The sequence below is a fragment of the Hemiscyllium ocellatum genome, chromosome 8, assembly GCF_020745735.1.
Source record: "Hemiscyllium ocellatum isolate sHemOce1 chromosome 8, sHemOce1.pat.X.cur, whole genome shotgun sequence".
Classification (NCBI taxonomy): Eukaryota; Metazoa; Chordata; class Chondrichthyes; order Orectolobiformes; family Hemiscylliidae; genus Hemiscyllium; species Hemiscyllium ocellatum.
Window position 1 is genome coordinate 42,433,138 of NC_083408.1, and position 22,421 is coordinate 42,455,558.

At 38.5% G+C, this 22,421-nt stretch overlaps 1 protein-coding gene across 2 annotated transcripts; it reads right to left on the reverse strand.

Moving 5' to 3' along the window:
• max (myc associated factor X) lies at window positions 1-20,528 on the reverse strand. Of its 2 annotated transcripts, XM_060828357.1 has the most exons (5): window positions 20,255-20,528; window positions 19,926-19,952; window positions 15,766-15,873; window positions 5,381-5,504; window positions 1-1,238 (listed from the first exon to the last, which is right to left on the reverse strand). In XM_060828357.1, the coding sequence occupies exons 1-5, from the start codon at window positions 20,288-20,290 to the stop codon at window positions 1,051-1,053; spliced, it is 483 nt and encodes a 160-aa protein (XP_060684340.1). In that variant the 5' UTR covers window positions 20,291-20,528; the 3' UTR covers window positions 1-1,050. The 2 variants fall into 2 exon arrangements, with proteins under 2 accessions (XP_060684340.1, XP_060684341.1); XM_060828358.1 differs by lacking the exon at window positions 19,926-19,952.
• Window positions 20,529-22,421: the final 1,893 nt, after the last annotated feature.

The following is a 22,421-nucleotide window of genomic DNA, read 5'->3' on the forward strand; positions in this document are numbered from 1 at the left end:
TAACAAGGATAAAATAGTTTTTATTTATAGTCTTCATAGTAAAGGTCAGCCTCAACTTGCAAGACAATTCGTGGCAGTATGTACAACATACCTGTAATTTCCATGGAATGGAATCAAATAACAAGAGACAAATCTACATAATGCTACAAGCTAGTTTAAGCTTTGACCAATAATTGAAAAGGCAGAGACAGACAAATGTACACACCCCCAACACAGCCTGAATAGTGCTTGGCAGCCAGCTGATTGTTCAGACATCAATAATTAGCTGTAATGTAAATCAATTTCATTTGTACATTGTATTATGCAGACTGAGGCTTAAATACAATTATTTTGGTTCCTGCTAAAACATTTAAACTTAACATACCCATTTTGGATGTATTGACTTTTGACATTTCAGTACCATTAAGCATAGCTTTAGGGCACTTAAGCTGTTCCATCATTTCATAGGGTTACATAAAAGCAATACAAGGCACAGAATATTTGAGGGTTTTTAAAAAAATCTGTAAAACACAGAGGAAGTACGAAAAATAAAACATGCCTGAAGTATACAGTTTTGAAGTCTATATCTCTTCCATGCCAAGTGACAATGAATTTCTGTTTCATAATTGAAATGAATAAAATAAGAGCAAAAACATCTAAAAAAATTAAAGATTAGTTCTACATAGCCAACAGTTTGTAATAGACACACATACAGATTCATTGTGCATCAAATAACTTGTGCCTTGCTTCCTTAGTCTTTTAATAACGCATTTTTAAATCTAGACGACCCCCACGCCCAAACTGGGTGCCACAGCTAGTGAGTCAAGAACTGCTGCAAAGTTCCTGTTGCAGCAGGTGGAGTTCCTTAATAAGTTTGACAGCTGCCATGTTGTAATTTCATGAGGAAGAGCAGGAAGTCCTTCTACTGATGAACCAAGATGCTGTCCTGCTAACAGCATCAATTGTTATAATCCTTAAAGCACAAAGGGGTCTGACAGAAGACACACTGAAAAGTAAAGCTATACACAAAAATCCCTAGTAAAAGCCAGCCAGTTTATTGCCTGAAGGGGTTCAGCATGCCTCCATTCGCAGCTTCTTTCTCGTCTGGGGTTCTTCCGTTTCTGACTCTGAAGTTGAGTCAGAGCCTCCGTCAAAGGCAGAAACTGCACTGCCCTTGGGATTGGTGTATAAACTGCTGTCGGAGGATGAAAAGTTGGCCTGGAGCTGGGCAGCCGCCCGTGCCTTTTCCAGTGCACGTACTGCAAAAGAAAGGCAGTTCACTGATAAAAACCAAAGCAACACATTTATATACTACACACACACACAGTGAAATTCTTTGCTGCTGACTTCCACACTGCACGAATCTAAAATTCTTGTATTTCAGCATATCATACAGCTTTGCTACTTTACACAATTGAGATCAGACAAGTGAATTGGTGCTGGGTACTACAGGATTGTTCTGTTCACAAGAACTCAACTTATAATTACTTTTGACAATGCATCTGAAGTAAACCATTAAAATGTCTTTAAAACCACTTCCTTTTCCTCAAACATTTTGGACATCACTCACATCTCATTCCATCTCACCACACTATGTATTGGTCAGCTCACAGATTTGTTGTGTTAGTCCATATCTACTTTGGTAGCAGCTAACATTTGAGTTCTACAATTCCAGCATAAGCTGAGAGTGGTCACACAAGTTTATGACATTGTTCCACATTTGACCAAGCTTCAAGTAAATCACTGCAAAGCTCTCTTTTAGTATACTAACACTGAATTATTTTAAGTTGCTTGATTGTGCATGAACCATGTCCAATGTGCTATTACTACCACCTTGTGGTAAAATATTTGGAAAGCAGTTATGTTGTACACTGACAGCACACAAAGCAGTTGTGCCACCTATAGTACTGGAAATAGGAGGAATTCAACAAACAAGATAGAACCCATTACAAAGCTTCAGAGAAAGGATTGTAAGGAGACAAAAAAAAAGAATGGTTTAGGTAAAACATAACATAAGGGACTTTGTGACATGACAAGAAAATAACTTAAAAAGAAAGGATGTCACCAACTGTATCTCAAACAAAGGAGCAGCATGCTTAGATGTCAAATTACAGGACAGAAACAGTACATGTAGTGCATTCAATTCAAATCATTTTCTGGCATTATAATGTATTCACTTCAAAATGTTCTGCACTCAATAGAAGTACATCTTCATATGAAAACCGAGACACTGATTGATGAGAACATTTTACTTCCAGGTGAAATTCTGACATAATTGGATACATGTCAAGAGGGTGAATGGAAAAGTCCATATCATATTGTATAAAATTAATGCCTAGTAAATTACATGCACAGATTTCAGTAAATACTCCATGGACTACAGAGATTCATGTGTAGGATAGCGGTTAAGTTTTTTCACTTGTTTGAAATCACTTGTCTTTGAAAGAAAATGCAAGGAGTAAATGCCAACATTGAGGCAGCCCATGAATTTCTATACTTGCAATCCAACTAAAGATTGGACACAGCTGCTGTATACAATTCAGCTTATGCTGATTTGTACAGCATATTTTAAACGATTTTATCAATCAGAATCGGATCAGAAATTGGCTATCTGAAAGAAGATAGAGGGTGTGGCCAATGGGAAATGTTCATTCTGGAGTTTAGTTACTGGTGGTGTGCTGAAAGAATGTATGTTAGGTCCACTGCTGTTTGTCATTTTTATATATGACCTCGATGAGGGCAGGACGTAGATAAGCTGCAGAGCTGGGCTGAGAGGTGGCAAATGGAGTGGAAAAGCGTGTGATGATTCACTTTAGAAGGAGCAACTAGAATGCACAGTACTCGGCTAATGGTAAGATTCTTGGTAGTGTCGATGAGCAGAGAGATCTCTGTGTCCATGTACATATACTCCTGAAAGTTGCCACCCAGGTTTATAGGGTTTTTAAGGCACACTGTGTGTTAGCTTTTATTGGTAGAAGGATTGAGTTTCTGAGGCAGGAGGTCATGTTGCAGCTGTACAAAATTCTGGTGTGGCCGCACTTGGAGTATTGTGTGCAGTTCTGGTCACTGCATTTTAGGGAGGATTTAAAAGCTTTGAAATGGTTCAGAGGAGATTTACCAGGATGTTACCTGGTATAGAGGGAAGGTCTTATGAGGAAAGGCTGAGGGACCTAAGACTGTTTTCATTAGAGGGGTTTTGGTGACTTAATTGAGACATATAAGATGATCAGAGGGTTAAATAGGGTTAACAGTGAGAGTCTTTTTGCTTGGATGGCGATGGCTAGCACGAGGGGACATAGCTTTAAGTTGAGGAGTGATTGATATAGGACAGATGTTAGAGGTAGTTTGTTTCCTCAGAGTAGTCAGGGCATGGAACGCACTGCCTACAACAGTAGTAGACTCACCAACTTTAAGGGCATTTAAATGGTCACTGGATAGACACATGGATGAGAATGGAATAGATGGGCTTCGGATTGGCTTTACAGGGCGGCGCACAGGGCTGAAGGACCTGTACTGTGCTATAATGCTCTGGAAGCAACTTTCACAACTATGGGGCATCCCAAAGCACTTAACAGCCAATCAAGTACTTTTCAAGTGAGAGAAACACAGCAGCAAATGAGTGCACAGTAACCTTCCATAAATGTGTCGACCAACAGATAACTGTTCATTGCGATGCTGATAGGGGATAAATATTAGCCAGTCCACTTTGCTTAAGATGAAACTCGACTTTGAAATACTGCCACATGGAATCGAAGGTCCTTTGGGAATTTCAAGTGACAGGCATCTGGTCTGACAGTACAGCACTCCTGAAGTCGGAAACTGAAGTGTCAGCTTTGATTTTTACGTTTCAAGTTCTGAGAGAATGGAACGCTCCCTTTTAACTCATGAGGCACAATGTTCTAACTGAGCTAGAGTTGGCAATGGCAGCACCAGAACACTTCAAAAGTTAACAGCCAACTGTGCTGGGAACTTTGATACACCTCAGAACAAGGCCTGGTTCACCAACAGCAGCCTTGATGTGTCATATTTCAAATCACATAGAAACTGAGTGGCAATGTCATTTGAAACTTGAACCATCCTTATTGATATGTCCAAGAGTGGTGGGCAAAGCAGATCCGATCTTGAATTTCAATGCTTAAGAATTATGTTCCCCATCGCCCTTACCATTAGACCAAAATCAGTACTTGAACAAAACAAAGTCACTGCATGAATTTTGCATCTAAATACTTAATAATCAAATATTGACTACTTCTACATCTCATTGACAACATTAATCAGTGAATCTTTGGTCTATCAAAAAGAAATTATGCATTTAGGTAATGAGGTAACCTTTTAGATATTATAAAACAGAAAATAATTCAAAGTTTGTGAGAAGATTTGTTGTTCGGGTGCTCATTTAGATTAGATTACTTACAGTGTGGAAACAGACCCTTCGGCCCAACACGACCACACCGACCCACCGAAGCGCAACCCACCCATACCCCTACCTTTACCCCTTCACCTAACACTATGTGCAATTTAGCATGGCCAATTCCCCTAACCTGCACATCTTTGGACTGTGGGAGGAAACCGGAGCAACCGGAGGAAACCCACGCAGACACAGGGAGAGTGTACAAACTCCAGTCAGTTGCCCAAGTCGGGAATTGAACCCGGGTCTCTGGCACTGTGATGCAGCAGTGCTAACCACTGTGCCACCGTGCCGCTCGTTGTTGTGGTTCTGTTCGCCGAGCTGGGAATTTGTGTTGTAGACGTTTCGTCCCCGTCTAGGTGACATCCTCAGTGCTTGGGAGCCTCCTGTGAAGCACTTCTGCGTTGTTTCCTCCGGCATTTATAGTGGCTTGTCTCTGCTGCTTCCGGTTGTCAAGGCGTGAATAATCTCATGTAATAACTTTTACAGGTTTGTTTGAAAGAACAGGTTTTAAAACCACCTATTTTCAATCACATCTATTTATTTTCGGCCAGCCTGCCAAGACTGCCACAAATTTGAAATTTAGAAATAGTTACAATAGATATCTCTCTCTCTCTCTCCCTCCCCCTCCCATTATTGGCCTTTCCAAAGGTTCTCAGACTATTCTATTCAAATAGCACACATATCCTGAATGCAGGGTCAATCATCTAAGCTTTTTAAAATGAACTTTCAAACAGCACAAACAAAGACTAATAATATCCTTTGAAAGGGATTGCTCTTACTACAAATTTAATATAATTATTAGCTTTTTTAAAAAAAATTGATTTTAAAATTGTACTGCGCATTTTTGGAAAAGCAGTTAAATGAACGGCACCTTCACAGTGAGCCAAAGTGTAAAAGGAAATTTCCCTCATTAGAGATAAAGTTTGCTCAAACCTGCAACAATTTCCAGACTACAAATCAAAATACAAATGAACTTAATTATAATCTTACCTTGCTGCTCAAGCAGAGTATTCTGTCGTTTTAGGTCATCAATGTCCTGCTGATGTGTGTGGTTTTTCCGCCGCATATACTGAATATACTCTGTGGCTTTATCTAAGATTTGGGCACGGGATGCCTATTGAAATAATTTTCAAGAAAGACCAAAGTTAGTTATTGAACTGTTCTGCAATCCATCAATTTCAAATTCAAATCTTCATTGTATCAAAGAGCAAAACACGTTGTGTAGTTAACAGAACAATTACCAAACCAAATATTTATTGCTTAAAAGTACCATGCAAGACTAGATTTTTTTTAATCAAAATGAGCTTAAACAGTGAATAACCAGATTGGGGTTGTTACGAACTATTCATGCTCTCTGTCAATCCACTACTTAATCTGGATTGGGGAGAGATGAGTTGTGGCAGGCCAATGTAGTTGGCCTGTGTTAAGGGAAAGATTAAAAATCACACAACACCAGGTTATAGTTCAATGAGTTTAATTGGAAGCATATTAGCTTTTGGAGCACCGCTCCTTCATCAGGTGATTGTGAAGGAGTGGCGCTCCGAAAGCTAGTGTGCTTCCAATTAAACCTGTTGGACTATAACCTGGTGTTGTGTGATTTTTAACTTTGTACACCCCAGTCCAACACCGGCATCTCCATATCTTAAAGGGAAAGGAGTTTGGTTCCCTGGTGCAGGCCTGATAGCTAGTGACATAAGGCTCACATGACAACAACAAAATGAGGTACTGCAAAAGTAGCTGGCACATAGACTTTTATCTCAAAAAGATCTGAGGTCAAAAGAGAGATAAACCCATCTTGAAGTATTTTAAAATGAGACATTTAATGTGTAGTTATCAGATGCTATAGATACATGCTAGACTAACATTATCTTAAAATACAAGTTAGTGTTTTCTTCTTTGATTATAAAACAGCTGTGAAAGTATTTTTATGCAGGAATCTCAATGATGCATATGACAGTAGATCTGAATATCTTGTTATTATAAAACATCCATATCTTGACTGACTATTTTGACAGTAGTGTTGAAATAAATTGGGTTACTGAGATTGGCTGCAGTATACAGTACAACCTTGATAATCTGAACATCAATGTTCTGAATTTTGGATTATCCAAACAAGATCTTAATGCCCCATAAAAACGACATTAGGGCAATTCAGCATTCAGTTATCAGTTAAACAGCATTATGGCGTGCATTGCCGAATAACCCAGCATGTTCGATAACATGACACTCAAATGACCACTTGTTTACGATCCGACATCAGTAAAATGGCATTATGGCATGTATTGCCAGATAACCGACACTCAAATTACCGCTTGTTTATGACCAGATCAGTTATCCGAACAAAATACCCCCCGCCCAGCTCGTTCGAATAATCGAGGTTGTACTGTACTGCCTTCCTTCAGTGTTGTTCTTATGGTTCTGAGAAACATTAAAATTAGATTTAATAAATGGAATTTTAAACATCATAGTAGTCAGTTAATCAGGATCAAATTTGACTAAATAGAACATGAGGACATTTCCACAATCATTACTATTTCACCTTTAGTCATTTCTACAAGCACTTCATTTATTTTTAAAAACCATTATATACTAACTTTTTATAATGAAGACTAATATTTCACAAGTAAAACCTTTGTACTTCTATGAAATAGGTGGATTTCAGTTAAGATTCATATCTTATTATGGAAAAACAAAAATGATAGAATCAAGCGATTATCACAGAATTTAAAAAAGCAATTGTCAAGATGGTCTTTAAGCAAAAGTAGGAGAAAGTGAGGACGGCAGATGCAGGAAATCAGAGTTGAAGAGTGTGGGGCTGGAAAAGCAAAGCCGGTCAGGCAGCATCCGAGGAGGAGAATCGATGTTTTGGGCATAAGCTCTTCATCAGGAATGAGGCTTGTGGGCCAAGGGGACTGAGAAAAATGGGAGGGAGTGGGGCTGGGGGAAGCTAGCTGGGATTGCAAAAGATCGATAAAGACAGGAGTGGAAGTGGTGGGTTGGAAAGGAGGGTGGAGCGGAAAGGTGGGAAGGAAGACGGACAGGTAGAACTGTTCAAAAGGGCGATGCCGAGTTGGAGGTTGGGACTGGGATAAGGGCAAATGAGGAAACTGGTGAAATCCACATTGATCCCATGTAGTTGAAGTGCTCCCTCCTTTCACCTTATCCCAGTAACAACCTCCCAACTTGGCACCACCCACGAATGGTCCTTCCTACCTGTCCATCTTCCTTTCCACTTACCTGCTCCACTTTCCTCTCATGTTCACTCCCATTTTCATCTACCTATCCCCCAGCCTCACCCTCTGCCATTTATCTCTCAGCCCCCTTGGCCCACAAGCCTCATTCCCTATGCCTGAAACGTGGATCCTCCCACTCCTCTGATGCTGCCTGACGGGCTGTGCTTTCCCAGCATCATACTCTTCACCTTTAATCAAAAGTATCATTATTCTTTAATCAAAGAATTACACCTGTCATTAACCAACAGTGACTTCTACGACAAAAAAAGTCATGTTTATGATAAAGCAATCATGCAGCACTTCCCAAAGCTCAATTTTTCATGTTTCCTCAAAGTACAATCAGTCTGAAAAATACATTTCCACAGTGATACCTGGCCTTTACAAACTGGTTTGGTCAGGCAAACCAGGACAAGACTTATACAGTTAATGGTAGGACTCTGGAGAGTATTACTGAACAGAGACCCAATGGTGCAGATGCATAGTTCCTTGAAAGTGGAGCCGCAGGTAGACAGGGTGATGAAGGCAACATTCGGCACGCTTGCTTTCATTAGTCAAAACAATAAGTATAGGAGTTAAAACATTATGTTGTGGCTGTACAGGACATTGGTGAGGCCACTTTTAGAATACCGCGTATAATTTTGCTCTCTCTTCAAAGGAAGATGTTGTTAAACTTCAGAGTGGAGAGAAGATTGACAACTATGTTGCCAGGACTGGAGGGTTTGAGCTATATGGAGAAGCTGGAGCATTTTTTCCCTGCAGCATCAGTGGCTGTAGGGTTTATAGAATTTTAGAAAAATCATGATTAGTTATTCACCATATCAATGCCAATGTCTTTTACCTAAGGTGAGGGAGTCCAAAACTAGAGGCCACAGGTTTAAGGCGAGAGGGGAAAGATTTGAAAAGGACCAGAGTGGTAACATTTTCATGCAGAACATGGTGAGTGAATGGAACGAGCTGTCAGAAGTGGTGGAGGCAGATATAATTATAACATTTAAAAGGCATCTGGATGGGTACATGAATAAGGAGGGTTGAGATGTGCCAAATACCAGTAAATGGGACTAGGTCAGATCGGAACGTTTCATCAGCATGCCCAAATTGTACTGAACAGTCTGTTTCCATGTTGTATGACTTTAAGAAACATCTCACTTTTAATTCTGACAGAAGTTTCATTGCTGCTTTTGTAGCCATATAACATAAAAAGGATATTACCTTCAGGAAAGTTTACCCCCACCCCCCACCCCACCAACTCCCTTTTGATTCTAGATTAGAAGTTTCACACTCTTGGTTGCATAACTGGAGAGAAAAACTGAATCGTTAGAAAGTTGTCTGCCAAAAATACCTTATTGTGTGTTTTGGGTCAGCTTTAGGTATTCCATCTGGGATAATTAGGCAGGTAATTACTCAAAGTAATCTTTGCACATTCCTTACGGAAGTTTACACACACTAATTGTGAAAAATGCCCTCACTAAACAATTAATATTTTTAACTTGGTTAACAGGTGAGAGAATTTGCTCTACAGAATTCTCAATAGAACACAAGATGTTGTTTCTGATCATAGCACATTACAACATTCAAGAAATACAAAGGAATTATCCAGCTATCTGAATCGATATTTTGACTTGCATGCGCTAATGTACACTTTGCCAAATTTTGATGAATAAGAATCATAGAATCATACAATGCACACAGTGCAGAAAGAGGCCATTCAGCCCATCAAATCTGCATCGACCGCCCTGAGTGTTGTACTCAGACTTAATCCCCGTAACCACAAATTTACGATGGTTAATGAACCTATGGACATCAATGAAGACTACAGTACAATTTAGCATGGCCAAAAAAATCTAATCTAATCTACACACCTCTGGATGAGGAGGAAACTGGAAAACCTGGAGGAAACCCACGTAGTTACTGGGAGAATTTGCAAACTCCACACAGTCACACATGTCTAGAAGCAAACCTGGGTCCCTGGCGCTCTGAGGAAGTAGTGCTCATCAGTGAGTCACCTGTCATACATGCATGATTAAATGACTTTGTACAAACAAAGTAAATTATAGCAATTTAACCAAAAATCAATTATTTCCTTGAGAAATGGGATTAATATGATAAATCAAGGACCGTGTCCTTTTTCTGGGAATGTTTTTGATACTCCCTTTTTTCTAAGTTACTTCATGAAACCGACCATCCATATTTTTGCTCTCACTTCCAGGTCATACACCTGCACCTTGCTGTCTCTTTAATCTGTTATACAGGAACAGGAAACACCCTTTTAAGTCTATTCCACCATACAACTGGATGTTCTATAACCGAAAAATCTATTCATCTGCCTTGTATTAGAACCTCAAAATCCCTTAACACATGAGTGGTTCTTCACAGTTTCTCGGCTAATATTTGTTCCTTGATCTTAACTGATAAGCTAACACCGTAAAAACTAGTTCTAAACAGGAGTCATATTGGACCCGAAATGTCATGCCTTTTTCTCCATAGATGCTGCCAAGACTGAATTTCTCTAGCACAACCTGTGTTTATTTTACATTTCCAGCATTTTGCTTCTATTATTGTAAAGTCCAAGTTTAATTTCTGAACTTGAACTAAGTACTTGTATAGTACAAAGTTTCAAACATATTTTGTAACCCCTTCACACTGAAATAGGAACAAAAGAATATTGGAAAAGACGCCATTCATTCAGCCAATCAAGGTGTTCTGACATTCAAATAGAACACTGTTGATCTGTTTTTAAATGCTTTGCTTCCATTTTCCCCAATACAGAAATTAAATTTTAATTTTAAAAATTTTGTTCAAGTTAAATTTTGAACATATCAATTGACCAGAATCAATTGTTGAATTAAGACCCAACATACAGCAGTGCTCAAGGTTTGTATAAAGATTTGTAACTCGGGTGCCATTTGCCATGGGTATATTTGCCGAGTTGGGAAATTGATTTGCAGACATTCCTTCCCCTGTCTCAGTGACATCTTCAGGGCGTTGAAGCTTCCTGTAGTACTGTCTTCTGGAATTTATTTGGTGCCGTTCCTGCCGCTTCCAACTGATTGTTATAATGGCCGGTATATTGGGTCTCAGTTTGTATGTTTTGTTGATGGAGTCAGTGGATGAGTGCCATGCCTTTAGAAATTCTCTGACTGTCCTCGGTTTAGCTCGTCCTATGATTGTTGTATTGTCCCAGCCAAATTTATGGTCCTCTTCATCAGTATGTATGGCTACTACAGATAGCTGATTGCGGTGTTTAGTGACTAGTTGGTGTTTGTGGATGTGGATTGCTAGTTGCCCTCTTTCCTAAATAGTGTTTTGTGCAGTCATTGCATGGAATCTTTTACGTTTGTCTTGCACATGATGGGTACATGATCTTTTGTTCTGGTGAGTTATTGCTTGAGCATGGTTGCCGGTTTATGGTCTGTCAGGAATCAGAGTTGTCGGAGATGTCTGGCTGTCAATCCTGAGACTGTTTTTTTAAAGTAAGGCAGAGTGGTTAGTGTGGTGGGTTGTAGCACGCCCTCGTCGCGTTGTCTGTCTTTTTGGCATCTGCAGATGAAGTTGTGGGGATATACGTTCTTGGTGAAGACTCTGTACAGGTGTTCTTCTTCTTCACTTTGCAAGTAGGGAATGCTGTACATAAGTGAAGGGTGCAACAGGATTTGGTTGCAGTTAGCGTAGCTGTCACCTAAAATTTAGGTGACAAGTTTATAAAAGTAAATAAGGGAGACCAGGATAGACTTGGAATAAATCAGAGCCATAGGTTGCAGAAGCACAGATGAGAGATTTTAACAGTAACTGTACAATACTAAAGAGGTGGAAACAGGCAGTCTTAACAAAAGCATGAATATTTGATCAGTAGCTAAGCTCAGGGTCAAACATAATGACAAGGTTGTGAATATTCTGATTCAGCTTCATGCATTTTTCCAGAGTGAGGGATAGGAAACAGTTTATGGAGAGGATGGAGAATAATAGCTTTGCCATTCTCAATGTTTAGTTGGGAAGAAATTTCAACTCAGCCAATAGTTAGTGGAAGTATTTTACCACCACCCTTTGACGTGGTTACTGCTGGCATCTTCCTGAACTGCCTGACACAATCGAATGGACTGTTCTGCACTTCCAAGAGGAAACTGTTCCCCTCATCCTACTTTACAAATCTTCTGATCATCTTAAGATAACTCAAATTAAATTATCCCTTCATTTAAGGGAATACAGGCCTAATCAATGCATTAAACTCCAGCTGGGATGGTGTTGCCCACTCACTCAATCCATCAACATTCTGCTTCCATCTACATCAACTTGCATTTACAAAGCACCTTCAAATGTAACAAAATGTGTTAAACAACATACAAATTTACAATTGTACGTATAATATTTACTAACCACTGATTTTCAATGTTTTCAGCCAACTTTCATACATCAATCATAGAATCATCATAGAATCACAGAAGGAAGCCAGTTAGCCCATCAGGCTGTACAGGCTCTTCAAAGGAGCATCATGACTTAGAGCAAATTTCCTTCCTTCTCCCCAAATCCTTGCATATTATTTCTATTTAAATAATAATTAAATGCCTCAATTGAATCTACCTCTACGACATTCCATGCAGTACATTCCAGAAACGAATTTTCATACACTTCTTTCTTTGGCACACAATTTTAAATCTGTGTCCTCTCATTTGCGATTTTTTTTAAGACAACCAAGAACAGCTTCTCCCTATCTACTCTATCCAATGATCTTGAAAATGTCTACCAGATCTCATCATTGATTTTATGTAAGTTCTGTATTATCTCCTTACTTTTGTACTCTTCTTCTGATAACAGAACATTGACTATGATTTATTTATTTGTCCAAATCAATTTCAAGCATTTTGAACTTATACAATAGCAGAGAGAGAAGGCAGGCAAAGTGATGACTTTCTATAAAAATAAAGTTTTGCATAAGCTGGAAATTGGAATTAAAAAATGCTAAAATTATTCCGCAGGGGAAGCATATCGGATAGAAACAGACTTGACAAACATGATCTTTCATGAATTCAAGAAGCACTGCACTTTTCAACTTGACACTCAAGAGTCTTTTTCAAGACCAAGTGCAATGACTTTAGATCATAACCTCTCCTTCCATAAGGTTTATTTTTGCTGGTGTATTTTTCATTCTTTATTCCTCCCCTTTGCATCTGGATGCTTGCTATGCAACCATCTACATATTATACAGCTTTTGATCTGTCACCTGTCTTGTTACTATACCTTTCAGTTTTTGTTGCATGAACCATCATCACTTGGTCTTTTCTGCCTTCTACCATTTTAGACCTTCCCTTCTGTCCTTCTCTTCAGTTGATGAAACCCAATTTGAACGTGCCTCCAAAAAAACAAAATCACCTCAGTGCTGTTCAAAATACACAGGGCCTAATAAATCCCAATGAAACACCTTGATTCATATAACTGCATTAAGGTATGATACAAATGTAGGTCAATTGGGTGATAATTCTGTGAAGGGATAACTGAATCTACAGTATTAGTTATATTCTATAAGCTGGCCTCAGTACTTTAATTTTATCCCTTAATATCTACAGCTATTTCAAAAGATAGAGTGAAAGCTGCTTGAAACATTTTAGATACAACTTCAAATATCAAAATCTTTTCCAGTAAGGACCAAATAGTATAAAATGAGATGGATGGAATTATGATTTGGAGCACTAAGATCACACAATTACACAAGCTGTTTAAAAGATGTCTCTAAACATTCACAGGATCCATTTTGAGTATTATATCTTACTAAAGCCACTAGCTATTCAAAGTCTCTTACCATGACTTTTCCTATTGATCCAAAGTGGAGTTTCACTTGATAAACTGAGCCAGATTTCCTGATTATGTCACCACCAAATCTACAAGAAAATTTTGTTTTCTGAATACACCTGACTGGAATATTTTGGCTTCAATTTAAGTGAGAAACTGCACTCAGCTAGGTTTCTAGCTCTTCACAACTTAAGCCCCATTCATCCATACTTCCATCCCTATTAATTCTACTCCTTGAAATCAGGACTTCTAATACAATAAGCACTGATATCATTAGAGCACTTTTTAGTGCAGAATACTAAATTACTTCAAATTGTTTTAAGAACTTTGCACATTTCAATAATCTGACAGATTATCAAACAAAGCTAACATTTTTAAAAAGGCACTTCAAAGTACTATGCAAGGTACCAAATCCCTTCTCTGACATGCCAAAATTACAATGGTTCTCCCAAATTAATTACAACATTGTAATGACATTGAAATTATGTATCCACAAGAGAGAGACTCATGATATGGAGCTCAGGAGTTACTCATAATTAGACATAATCTGCCAGCTACCTCAGCAATTTGCGACTGGCTATCATTACCTATATTTTGTCTATTTAGAAGAACAATCTTAAAGGAACAGATCATTGAGCAGCTGAATAATCACAATGCTGTTTCATATTCCAGCTAGCCATAAATAATGGTTGATTTGCCAGCACTATTATAAACGTTTTACAACATCTCATTTAACATATTTTTATGCCAAATAAAAATGTGCAAGTATTCAGTTATCTATAAGAATTGAAGATCCTTAACTCATTACTAATGAAGTCAACTTTGATATTAATTCAGGTGGGACTGTTGCACAATGTGGGCGATGGCAGAATAGCTCATTGGGAAGCACTCTTATTTCGCCCTAACCAGTAAGGCCATACACCCAATGGATTTAGCCATTTTCACCCAAAGCATGTTTCCCAAAGTTCAAAAGTTTAGGCCAACAACTGAAGTCTTGTAAAAATAATCCACAACTTCCATAAAAAGATAACCACTGACCCAATAGGAGTAGTTTGATCACAAATACTTCATCTATGTAGGTTAAAACCTAACATTGATGCATTCAAGCGCCGATCCAGATTTTTAGCACTTTAAACCACATACGAACCATCCCTATATTTTGGTGGCTAAAATTACTCATTTTGATCCAAAAAATTCACTGTCCATGAACAGTAGTTTCCTTCTTCACTAAGTTTTGAAACATTAACAAATGCAATGTATTCTATGCCATGCATGCAAGGTTTGTACATTTGTTGTTTGCACACAAAGCTTAACACAAATTTCTGAACTGAAATACTGGGAATATTGCTAAAGCACCATTTGTTACCCACATATTGCACCTGTCCTTAAATAACCTGAAAATACACCTCTGATGAATTCCTGCGTAGGAAAGCAATTGCATGACCTGTAACAAATAAATTCACTTCAGACTGTATGAAAATTCAACTGAATTAATACAATAAGATACTTATTATATTTATCCCAATCCACTTTAATACTTGAACAGAGTTTGAGATTCAGCTTGTTCATATGATGTAATTTTTAAAGATTCAGGATAAGAAATGACAGTAGACTTATGTGTTCCTCCACCCAGCCCAATGTTGTTTCCTTCAACATTGAAATTTTGATCACGTTTAATCTTGACAAAGCAACTTCAACTGGGATGAAATTTAAATTAAGTTGACAAAAGGTTCCAAGCAAACACCTTGCTAAAGTTTAGCAGAAGGAATCTTCCGCATGGAAAGTTTCAATCTTCAGCAAAACCCATGGACTTGTGCGTAGGTTACAGCTGAGGTGGATAATTGTTGTATATATATGGGGAAATTTGCAACAGGTCACCCAGAACAAACTATGGAACACATGTGAACTCAAAGCCTGATTAACAAATGCACAGGAGGTATGTGATAGACTTTGCTACCCCTCACAGTTATGTCTTAACAACCTGAATATAAGATTATTGTTCTGCATTTATATCAGTCATAAGACAGATATCAGTGTCAAAAGATTTTACAAAAATAATATTTATTTTAAGTGCTTAAGTGACAGATGTAAGCGTGGGAACATTATGTTGTTTTTGAAATATATTGAAACAATTCTTAATAAGATAATTAAAGAACTGGAGCACAGTTAGAAAGAGAACAGCATAGGAAATCAAATGGATCATTTTCCCTCAAATCTGTGACAGATCATTTCAAAATAAATATTTCAAACATTCCCCAAGTGCATTTCCCCACATTCCTCAAATAAAGGTTTTATTAAATGCCAAAACACAAACAACATTGCATTTTAAAAAAAACGGTGGAACTTAACTAGATTACCAACCTTTTCACCCTGGAGTGATGGTACGGAGTCACGTAAACTATGAAAGCTGTCTTTGATGTGATCCCTGCGCTTGCGCTCCAACGCATTGTGGTGTGCTCTTTTATCTGCCTGGAAAAAATAATATGACACCATCAGTTAGCTTGAAGTACTTTTCATAAAAGGATAAACACATGTTCATGAGTCATATCTTAATGATATTTAATTGTGCTGAAATTGCAAGTTACTATGGACAATCCAGTTAAAGAATATCATTTTTGAATCATACGTTAATAGTCCACAAACACCAAACCCTTCAAAGTCTCTCTACACAGCCAGCATCTGCAGCTGCATCAGCTCGAGTCCCAAATTCGAAATAGCTAAAATTAACAAATTATTTTAATATAGCCAATGAATCATTTAATCTGTTTTCAATGTTTAAAATCTGTTCCTTGTAAACACTAACTAGCTTAGCTTTTAAATACGACATCTGCCAGGGATTCCCATCCTTGTCACCTTCAAGGTGAAAATAAAGGATCTTGTGGAGGGCTCTTGTGGCAGTGAAAATGTCCCTACTTCTAAAGCAAGAGGCCCAGGTTCAACTCCCACATGCGCCAGATGTGTGTAATAACAACCCTGAACAAACTGGTAATAAGGAAATACACTTAAATACAACATCCAATATCACACCCAACTTAAGGATGCTTCCTTTTAAGGGAATAAAAATTTAGTTGATTTCAAATGATATTAAAATTTAAAAATTAAAGTTCCTTAGTAAATGAACTTAGTATTTAAGGTTTAAATTTTTCATTTAAGAAAAATGACAGAGGGAATAAAAAAAAAGAGAAAAAAGTGTGTCGCCTGACTGCTCACTGGAGTTCCAACAATTTACATTCTTAACATGTTCTGTCTTGTTAACTGTAGATTTTATGAACAGCAGTGAACTCAAAATGTCATTGAACGTTGGAAGTTTAAAATCTAACCACCCCTTAAAACTTGAAATCAATATTTAAATATTAACATGAGACAGTGGTTTTGCTAAGTGTAATTCTTGGGATCAGATCTCTTATTAACCAGGAGCAGATATTATAACAGCAGTAAACATTTTAAAGATCCCTTTTGCCTCTCTATTTCAAAATAAATATTTTTAAACATTTATGTTGCGGAGAAAAAGCAAATTAAAAGAACAAATTACGCAAATATATTGTGCAACCATAAGATTCACACACCAATGGCAATCAAATCAGTTGTTTCTTGAACAGAACACCCAACATTTAATAGATATTTATCAATTCTAACGAAGACAATGACAAACAATAACGACAAATTAAAGTTACACTAAAGTTAACTAAAAAATGTGTTGACAAGATGAAGCATGACACAGAAAAGGGTACAAAACTTTTAAAACATGCACTCAAACAGTCAAAAGCAGTGCAAATATCCTGTAAGTCAATAAAAACATATACTTTCCTGGGGCAACATCATTTACAATTTACTTCTTGCCGATTCTAACTTTCAGTTTGGTTTGTAGTGGTATGCCAAGTAACTAATAAGAAAGAACTTTAAATGCAGGAATTGTGCTTAACCCACAAAGCATTACACACCATATAGGAAAAATGATTGCAGATAACCAAAACTGACTCTGACTTCATATTCTTTCTTTCAAACTCCTGAATGTACCTCACCAAATTGGATAATTAGTATAAAGGGCATAAGGCACATTCCACAAAAAATTGGCAATCATTTTTGAGGCAGCTTTGCGCATCTGCGAATAGTAATGTCAGCTTTAACATTATCAGGTGAGATACTGGAATACTGAATAACACCTCAAAAATACTGCATAAACATTTAAGCAAATTCTTTATGAAAAGATTCTCATGGTTTAATTTCTTATCAAACTATCATATGACACAGGAAGTTAAAGCTGTGAGCAAGCAGATAACCATATATTAGCCTGACCACTTAGGAGTAGTGTCATTGTCAAAGTATTGGTAAACCAAATAATTTTTTGCCAATTTTTGGCAACATTCAATGCTTACAGTTTCTTGCTGGAAAAACAGATAATGATCTGACTTGCAAACAAAACTGTTTCTCAACCGAAACTCCCATGAACTGGGAAAACTTGTTAATTGCATTTTTCTGACAGATTTTATTTAAAGTAGGGCTTATGCCTGAAACGTCAATTCTCCTGTTCCTCAGAATCTGCCTGACCTGCTGTGCTTTGCCAGCACCACACTCTCAACTCGGTACTTAATGAACAGTTAGGAATTTACCCAATAAATACACCTAGGATTTGCATGAAAAAAAAATGCAATGTTACTCAATTTCAAATGCAAAAAAAAAGTGATAGCAGCAGCTTTGACTGCAATTAATTTACAGTCCACTGCAAGCATGAAGCCTGACCGGTGCAACAACAACTCACATACATAAGATTTGGTGCCCCTGCAATGCTTCCCTCTAAAGCCTGCACAGGTGGAAAACCTATAAGCATGATTAACAATGATTTTCTGAATACAGAGTCCCTAATAAACATTCTATTCTCAGTATTACTCATAACATCTATAAAGCTCAATCTTATTTATTTTCCACAGGTCAAGAACCATTTGCCTATTTTTCTTTTATTGAATGTTAGTTACAATTAAGACAAAAACTTAATTGTGGTCAATGCAATAAGTCTCACCTCAACACTAAATGTTGGAGGTCAGTCAAATAGGTCACAGATCCCTCCACAACTTTCAAGGCCATTGTTGCTCTGTGCTTACTTCGCAGGAGACATAAATAAAAGATCTAAGTGTCACCATTCTTGGTGCCTAATAATGGACAATAAACAAACAAACGTACGGGCTTAAGGATCTGAATGTCAGCCAAATGTTAGGACTTCAGCCCACCAAAAAGAGTGGAGTATTTGGCATCTTGACTGTTCATCATTAGGCAGTACAGCTGACTTCTGTGAATGTGGTATAGACCATGATACACATCACAAAAAAGTATAATTTTTCACATGATTTTGAACTTATTCTGTCAATTTATTTTTAATATTTAATACTACACATAAACTTGGATCATGTTTATAGAACTAAATGCTCAGTTAGCTTTAAATGCATCATTCTACCTGATCAAAGATTACACACACACACACTTCCTGGAGTCCATTTTGTGTTATGCATATCACCAAAAAAAATAGTACAAGTATCTTAACTATTTACATTTCGTTAGTGATACGTGGAGAGAGGGGGGGAAAAAAAGTTTATCGAAATCGACGAATAAGAAGTGCTTTCAGCAGCCGGTCGTCCCCGAAGCCGCTGTATCAAACACGTTTACACATCTACAAAAGAGGAAGGGAGGGAGAGAAAAAGCGTCACGACGAATTTTGTTAACTGCTCCCATTAGTGCAGGTTTCCGATGGGTCGATCACACTTTCACGCGAAAAGTGAAGATGGGGTGAATCGAGGTAAAAGGAGAGGGATTTTAAAAATAAAGACATACTGGAATAAAAAAAAATAAGATGCCAGCGATTTCGAGCGAATCTGTTTGTTTGGCTTCAGTACAAGAGTGGAATGGATGTAAATAGGACGCGCTGAGGCTTGTGGGCAAAGTGAATTGTTTTTAAAAACAGTGCACTGGGGATAGGAGGGGGATGAAAATCTCCAGAAGTGTAACGAAGATAGAAAATCGACAGGCAACAGATGGAGGAAAAGTATTTCTTAGACAGAGAGGGTTAAAGTGCCACATTGTGAGCTGTTTTGCACGAAGGGCCTTTGTAAATGTCTTCAATCTGGACGCTTAACCATTCAAGCTCTAAAGGCCTTGAGCTGGCTACTTGACCACACTCAGGCTATGGGCGGAGGAATGGATTTTTCCAAAAAAAAGAGGATACAAGTCAGGTTTCGGGGCGTTTTACTTTAAAGAAAGGAAAAAGGGATTACAATGAAATCCTAATGAAAGAGGGAGGTCACAGGGAGAGCAGCTTGAAGCCACATCCCAATAATTATTTTAGGGAAATAACAATACAGGCTTTTAGGAGTAATTTGATTCGTGTGTGTTTTTTTTTAAAAAAACAAACACCAAAGTAAATTAAGCTTAAGGGGTGGTGAAATAGGTTTTAAGTATAGGAATAAATGTGTGTTTTTTAAAAAAAAATCAAGGCGACGAGACGGGGTCTATGTTAATCCTCCGTTACGTACCGCTGTCTGAAACCTCGGCTGTTCTTCCTGAAAAACAGACAAGTGCACAAAATGATCACACAGCCGGAGAGTTGGCGCTTCACAAAAAAAAAATCGACAGAGAGAGAGAGAGAAAGAGAAAGAGAAAGGGGGGAAATCCGTAACTACAGAGAAAAGGGGGAAAAATTATTTTTTTTTCACAATCAGGTGGAAACAACTCCCCAACACGTTAATAACGTTTTATTATCATTATTTTCGAAACAACAAACGAAACTGAAAAATAAAACCAAGCAAAATTTCAAAACAAAAAAAATATATAGCAATAATAAAAGGGACCAGGCGAGACTTACGTCGCTTTCGACCTCGATGTCATCGTTATCGCTCATGCTTTTTTTTTAATAGAATTACGCCGAAAAAAAATTAACCAGCGCTTCGATCGCAAAACAGAAACTGAACTTTCACAGAAATAATAATCAACGTCGGGGGGGGGGGGGAAGGCACGCAAAACGAAAACAAAACACCACAAGGGTGAAGGGAGAAACCGACAGGAAAATCACTCGTGACTCCGGGAGCAGCTCCGCCCGACAGGCCACGGCTCTTCCCCCCCCCTCTCCCCAACCAACATCCACCTCGCTCCCACTGCGCATGTGCGGGCGCCGCTGGGAGTTGTAGTCCCTTCCACCATTGTCGCCCACATCCTCGCACGCCGCCCGGACTACTTCCCCCATCATGCCCCACCGCCGGCTGCGTTCCACCCGGTCAGCGAGCTGGAAGAGGGTGGCCGGAAGTCCACCGAGGTGGCGGATGTCGCGTGTCACCCCCTTTGGACGCTGGGGGCCGACGGGAACTGTAGTCCCATCACCGCCACGGTCTGTACTTCCCGAGAGACATCGCGGCAGAAAGGAGGGCAACATGGCGGCTGGAGGAGGAACTGAAGAGAGTAGGAGGTCTGACCTGACAATGGGTGTCACAACTCTCTGAGGACTTAAGAGTGAAGACAGAAGCATCTGCAGTTTACAATGTGATATCGTGTGGATTTCCAAATTTCTTTACGTCTACGACTTTATTCCACAAATATTAGAACGGGGAAGGAGGTCTAACATCATCCAAATTTTGTATCTTATTTCGTTGAGCCACAACGTTACTTCCTCTTTAACTGACCAACTCCCTCACTGGAAGTCCTGCTCGAATCGCTGGAACACACCTTCGAAACTCCCAGGATCGGTCTCCCACAGTTGTCCAAGAAATAAAGAACAGAGTTCGTTCTGTTTCATTAAGGCTTTGGGACTTGATGCGTGATGCAGCTTGATGTACAAGACGTTAATTTTCTGAATGATTGAGAGCAATAATGTTAGTGCTGTGACACTTCAAGGAGGGTTTCAGAGTGGTCTTTGGAATGGCATGAGTTGTCCATTTAAGAGTTGAAGAACAGGACCAGGATGGGACATGTGTTTATGGGCTATTTTAACAGTGTGCAGTTCATCAAAGTTAGTTTTGGAGTTATTTCTGAAAGCTTATGGAGCTGACTTCAAGTAGCACATTAGCGTTTCTTTGATGGTCCTCACAATAAATCTGAAGAATATGGTGGAGGCATTGTAGTTAGAATTTTTTGAGTACTTTTATGTTTTTTTTCTTATTCACGCTTGGGACGTGGATGTCGCTGGCTGGCCAGCATTTATTGCTCACCCAAATGGCTCCTGAGAAGATAGTGAGTGAGCTGTTTCCTTAAACTGCTGTAGCCCACTTTCTGTAGGTTGAACCACGATATCTTTGGGAATAAATTCCAAGATTTTGGCTCAGGGAAAGTAAAGGAACTGTGCTATATTTCCAAGTCAGGATTGATGACGTTCCTATGTATCTGCTACCCTTGCCTATCAAGATGGAAATGGTTGTAGGTTTGGAAATTGCTGTTTAAAAATCTTTGAATTTCTCCACTGGGAGTACTGTTGCAGATGTGGGCACCACACCTTGGGAAGGATTCATAGGCCTTGGAGGGCGTACACTATATGTTTGCAAGAATGACACCTTGACTTCAACTGTTAAATTATGAGGAGGGATTATAAAGTTAGGCCTGTTTTCTCTATTACTTAAAAGGTTAAGGGGTGATCAGAGGGAAGTCGTCCAGATATTAACCTGAAAAGACAGGGTAGACAATGAAGTTGTTCCTGCTGGTTAGGGATTCGAGAACTGGGTGTGTGGTCTAAAAATTAAAGCCTGAGCATGTTTTAGAAATGTTAGGGAGAACTTCTTACATTGGAAAGAGTGGTAGATGTTTGGAATTCTCTTTCACAAGTGGCAATTGATACTAAATCGATTGTTAATTTTAAACCTGAGATAAGTTTTGTCACGCATAGCTGTTGAGGGATATACGGAAAGACAATTATATGGAGTGAGGCCATAGATCAGCCATGATCTTATTGAATGGAGGAAAGCTAAAGGGACTGAATGGCCTATTCTTGTTCGTATGAACAATGAGAGACCAGCAGTAGAACGCCTGATTTAATCTCTTTTCATGAA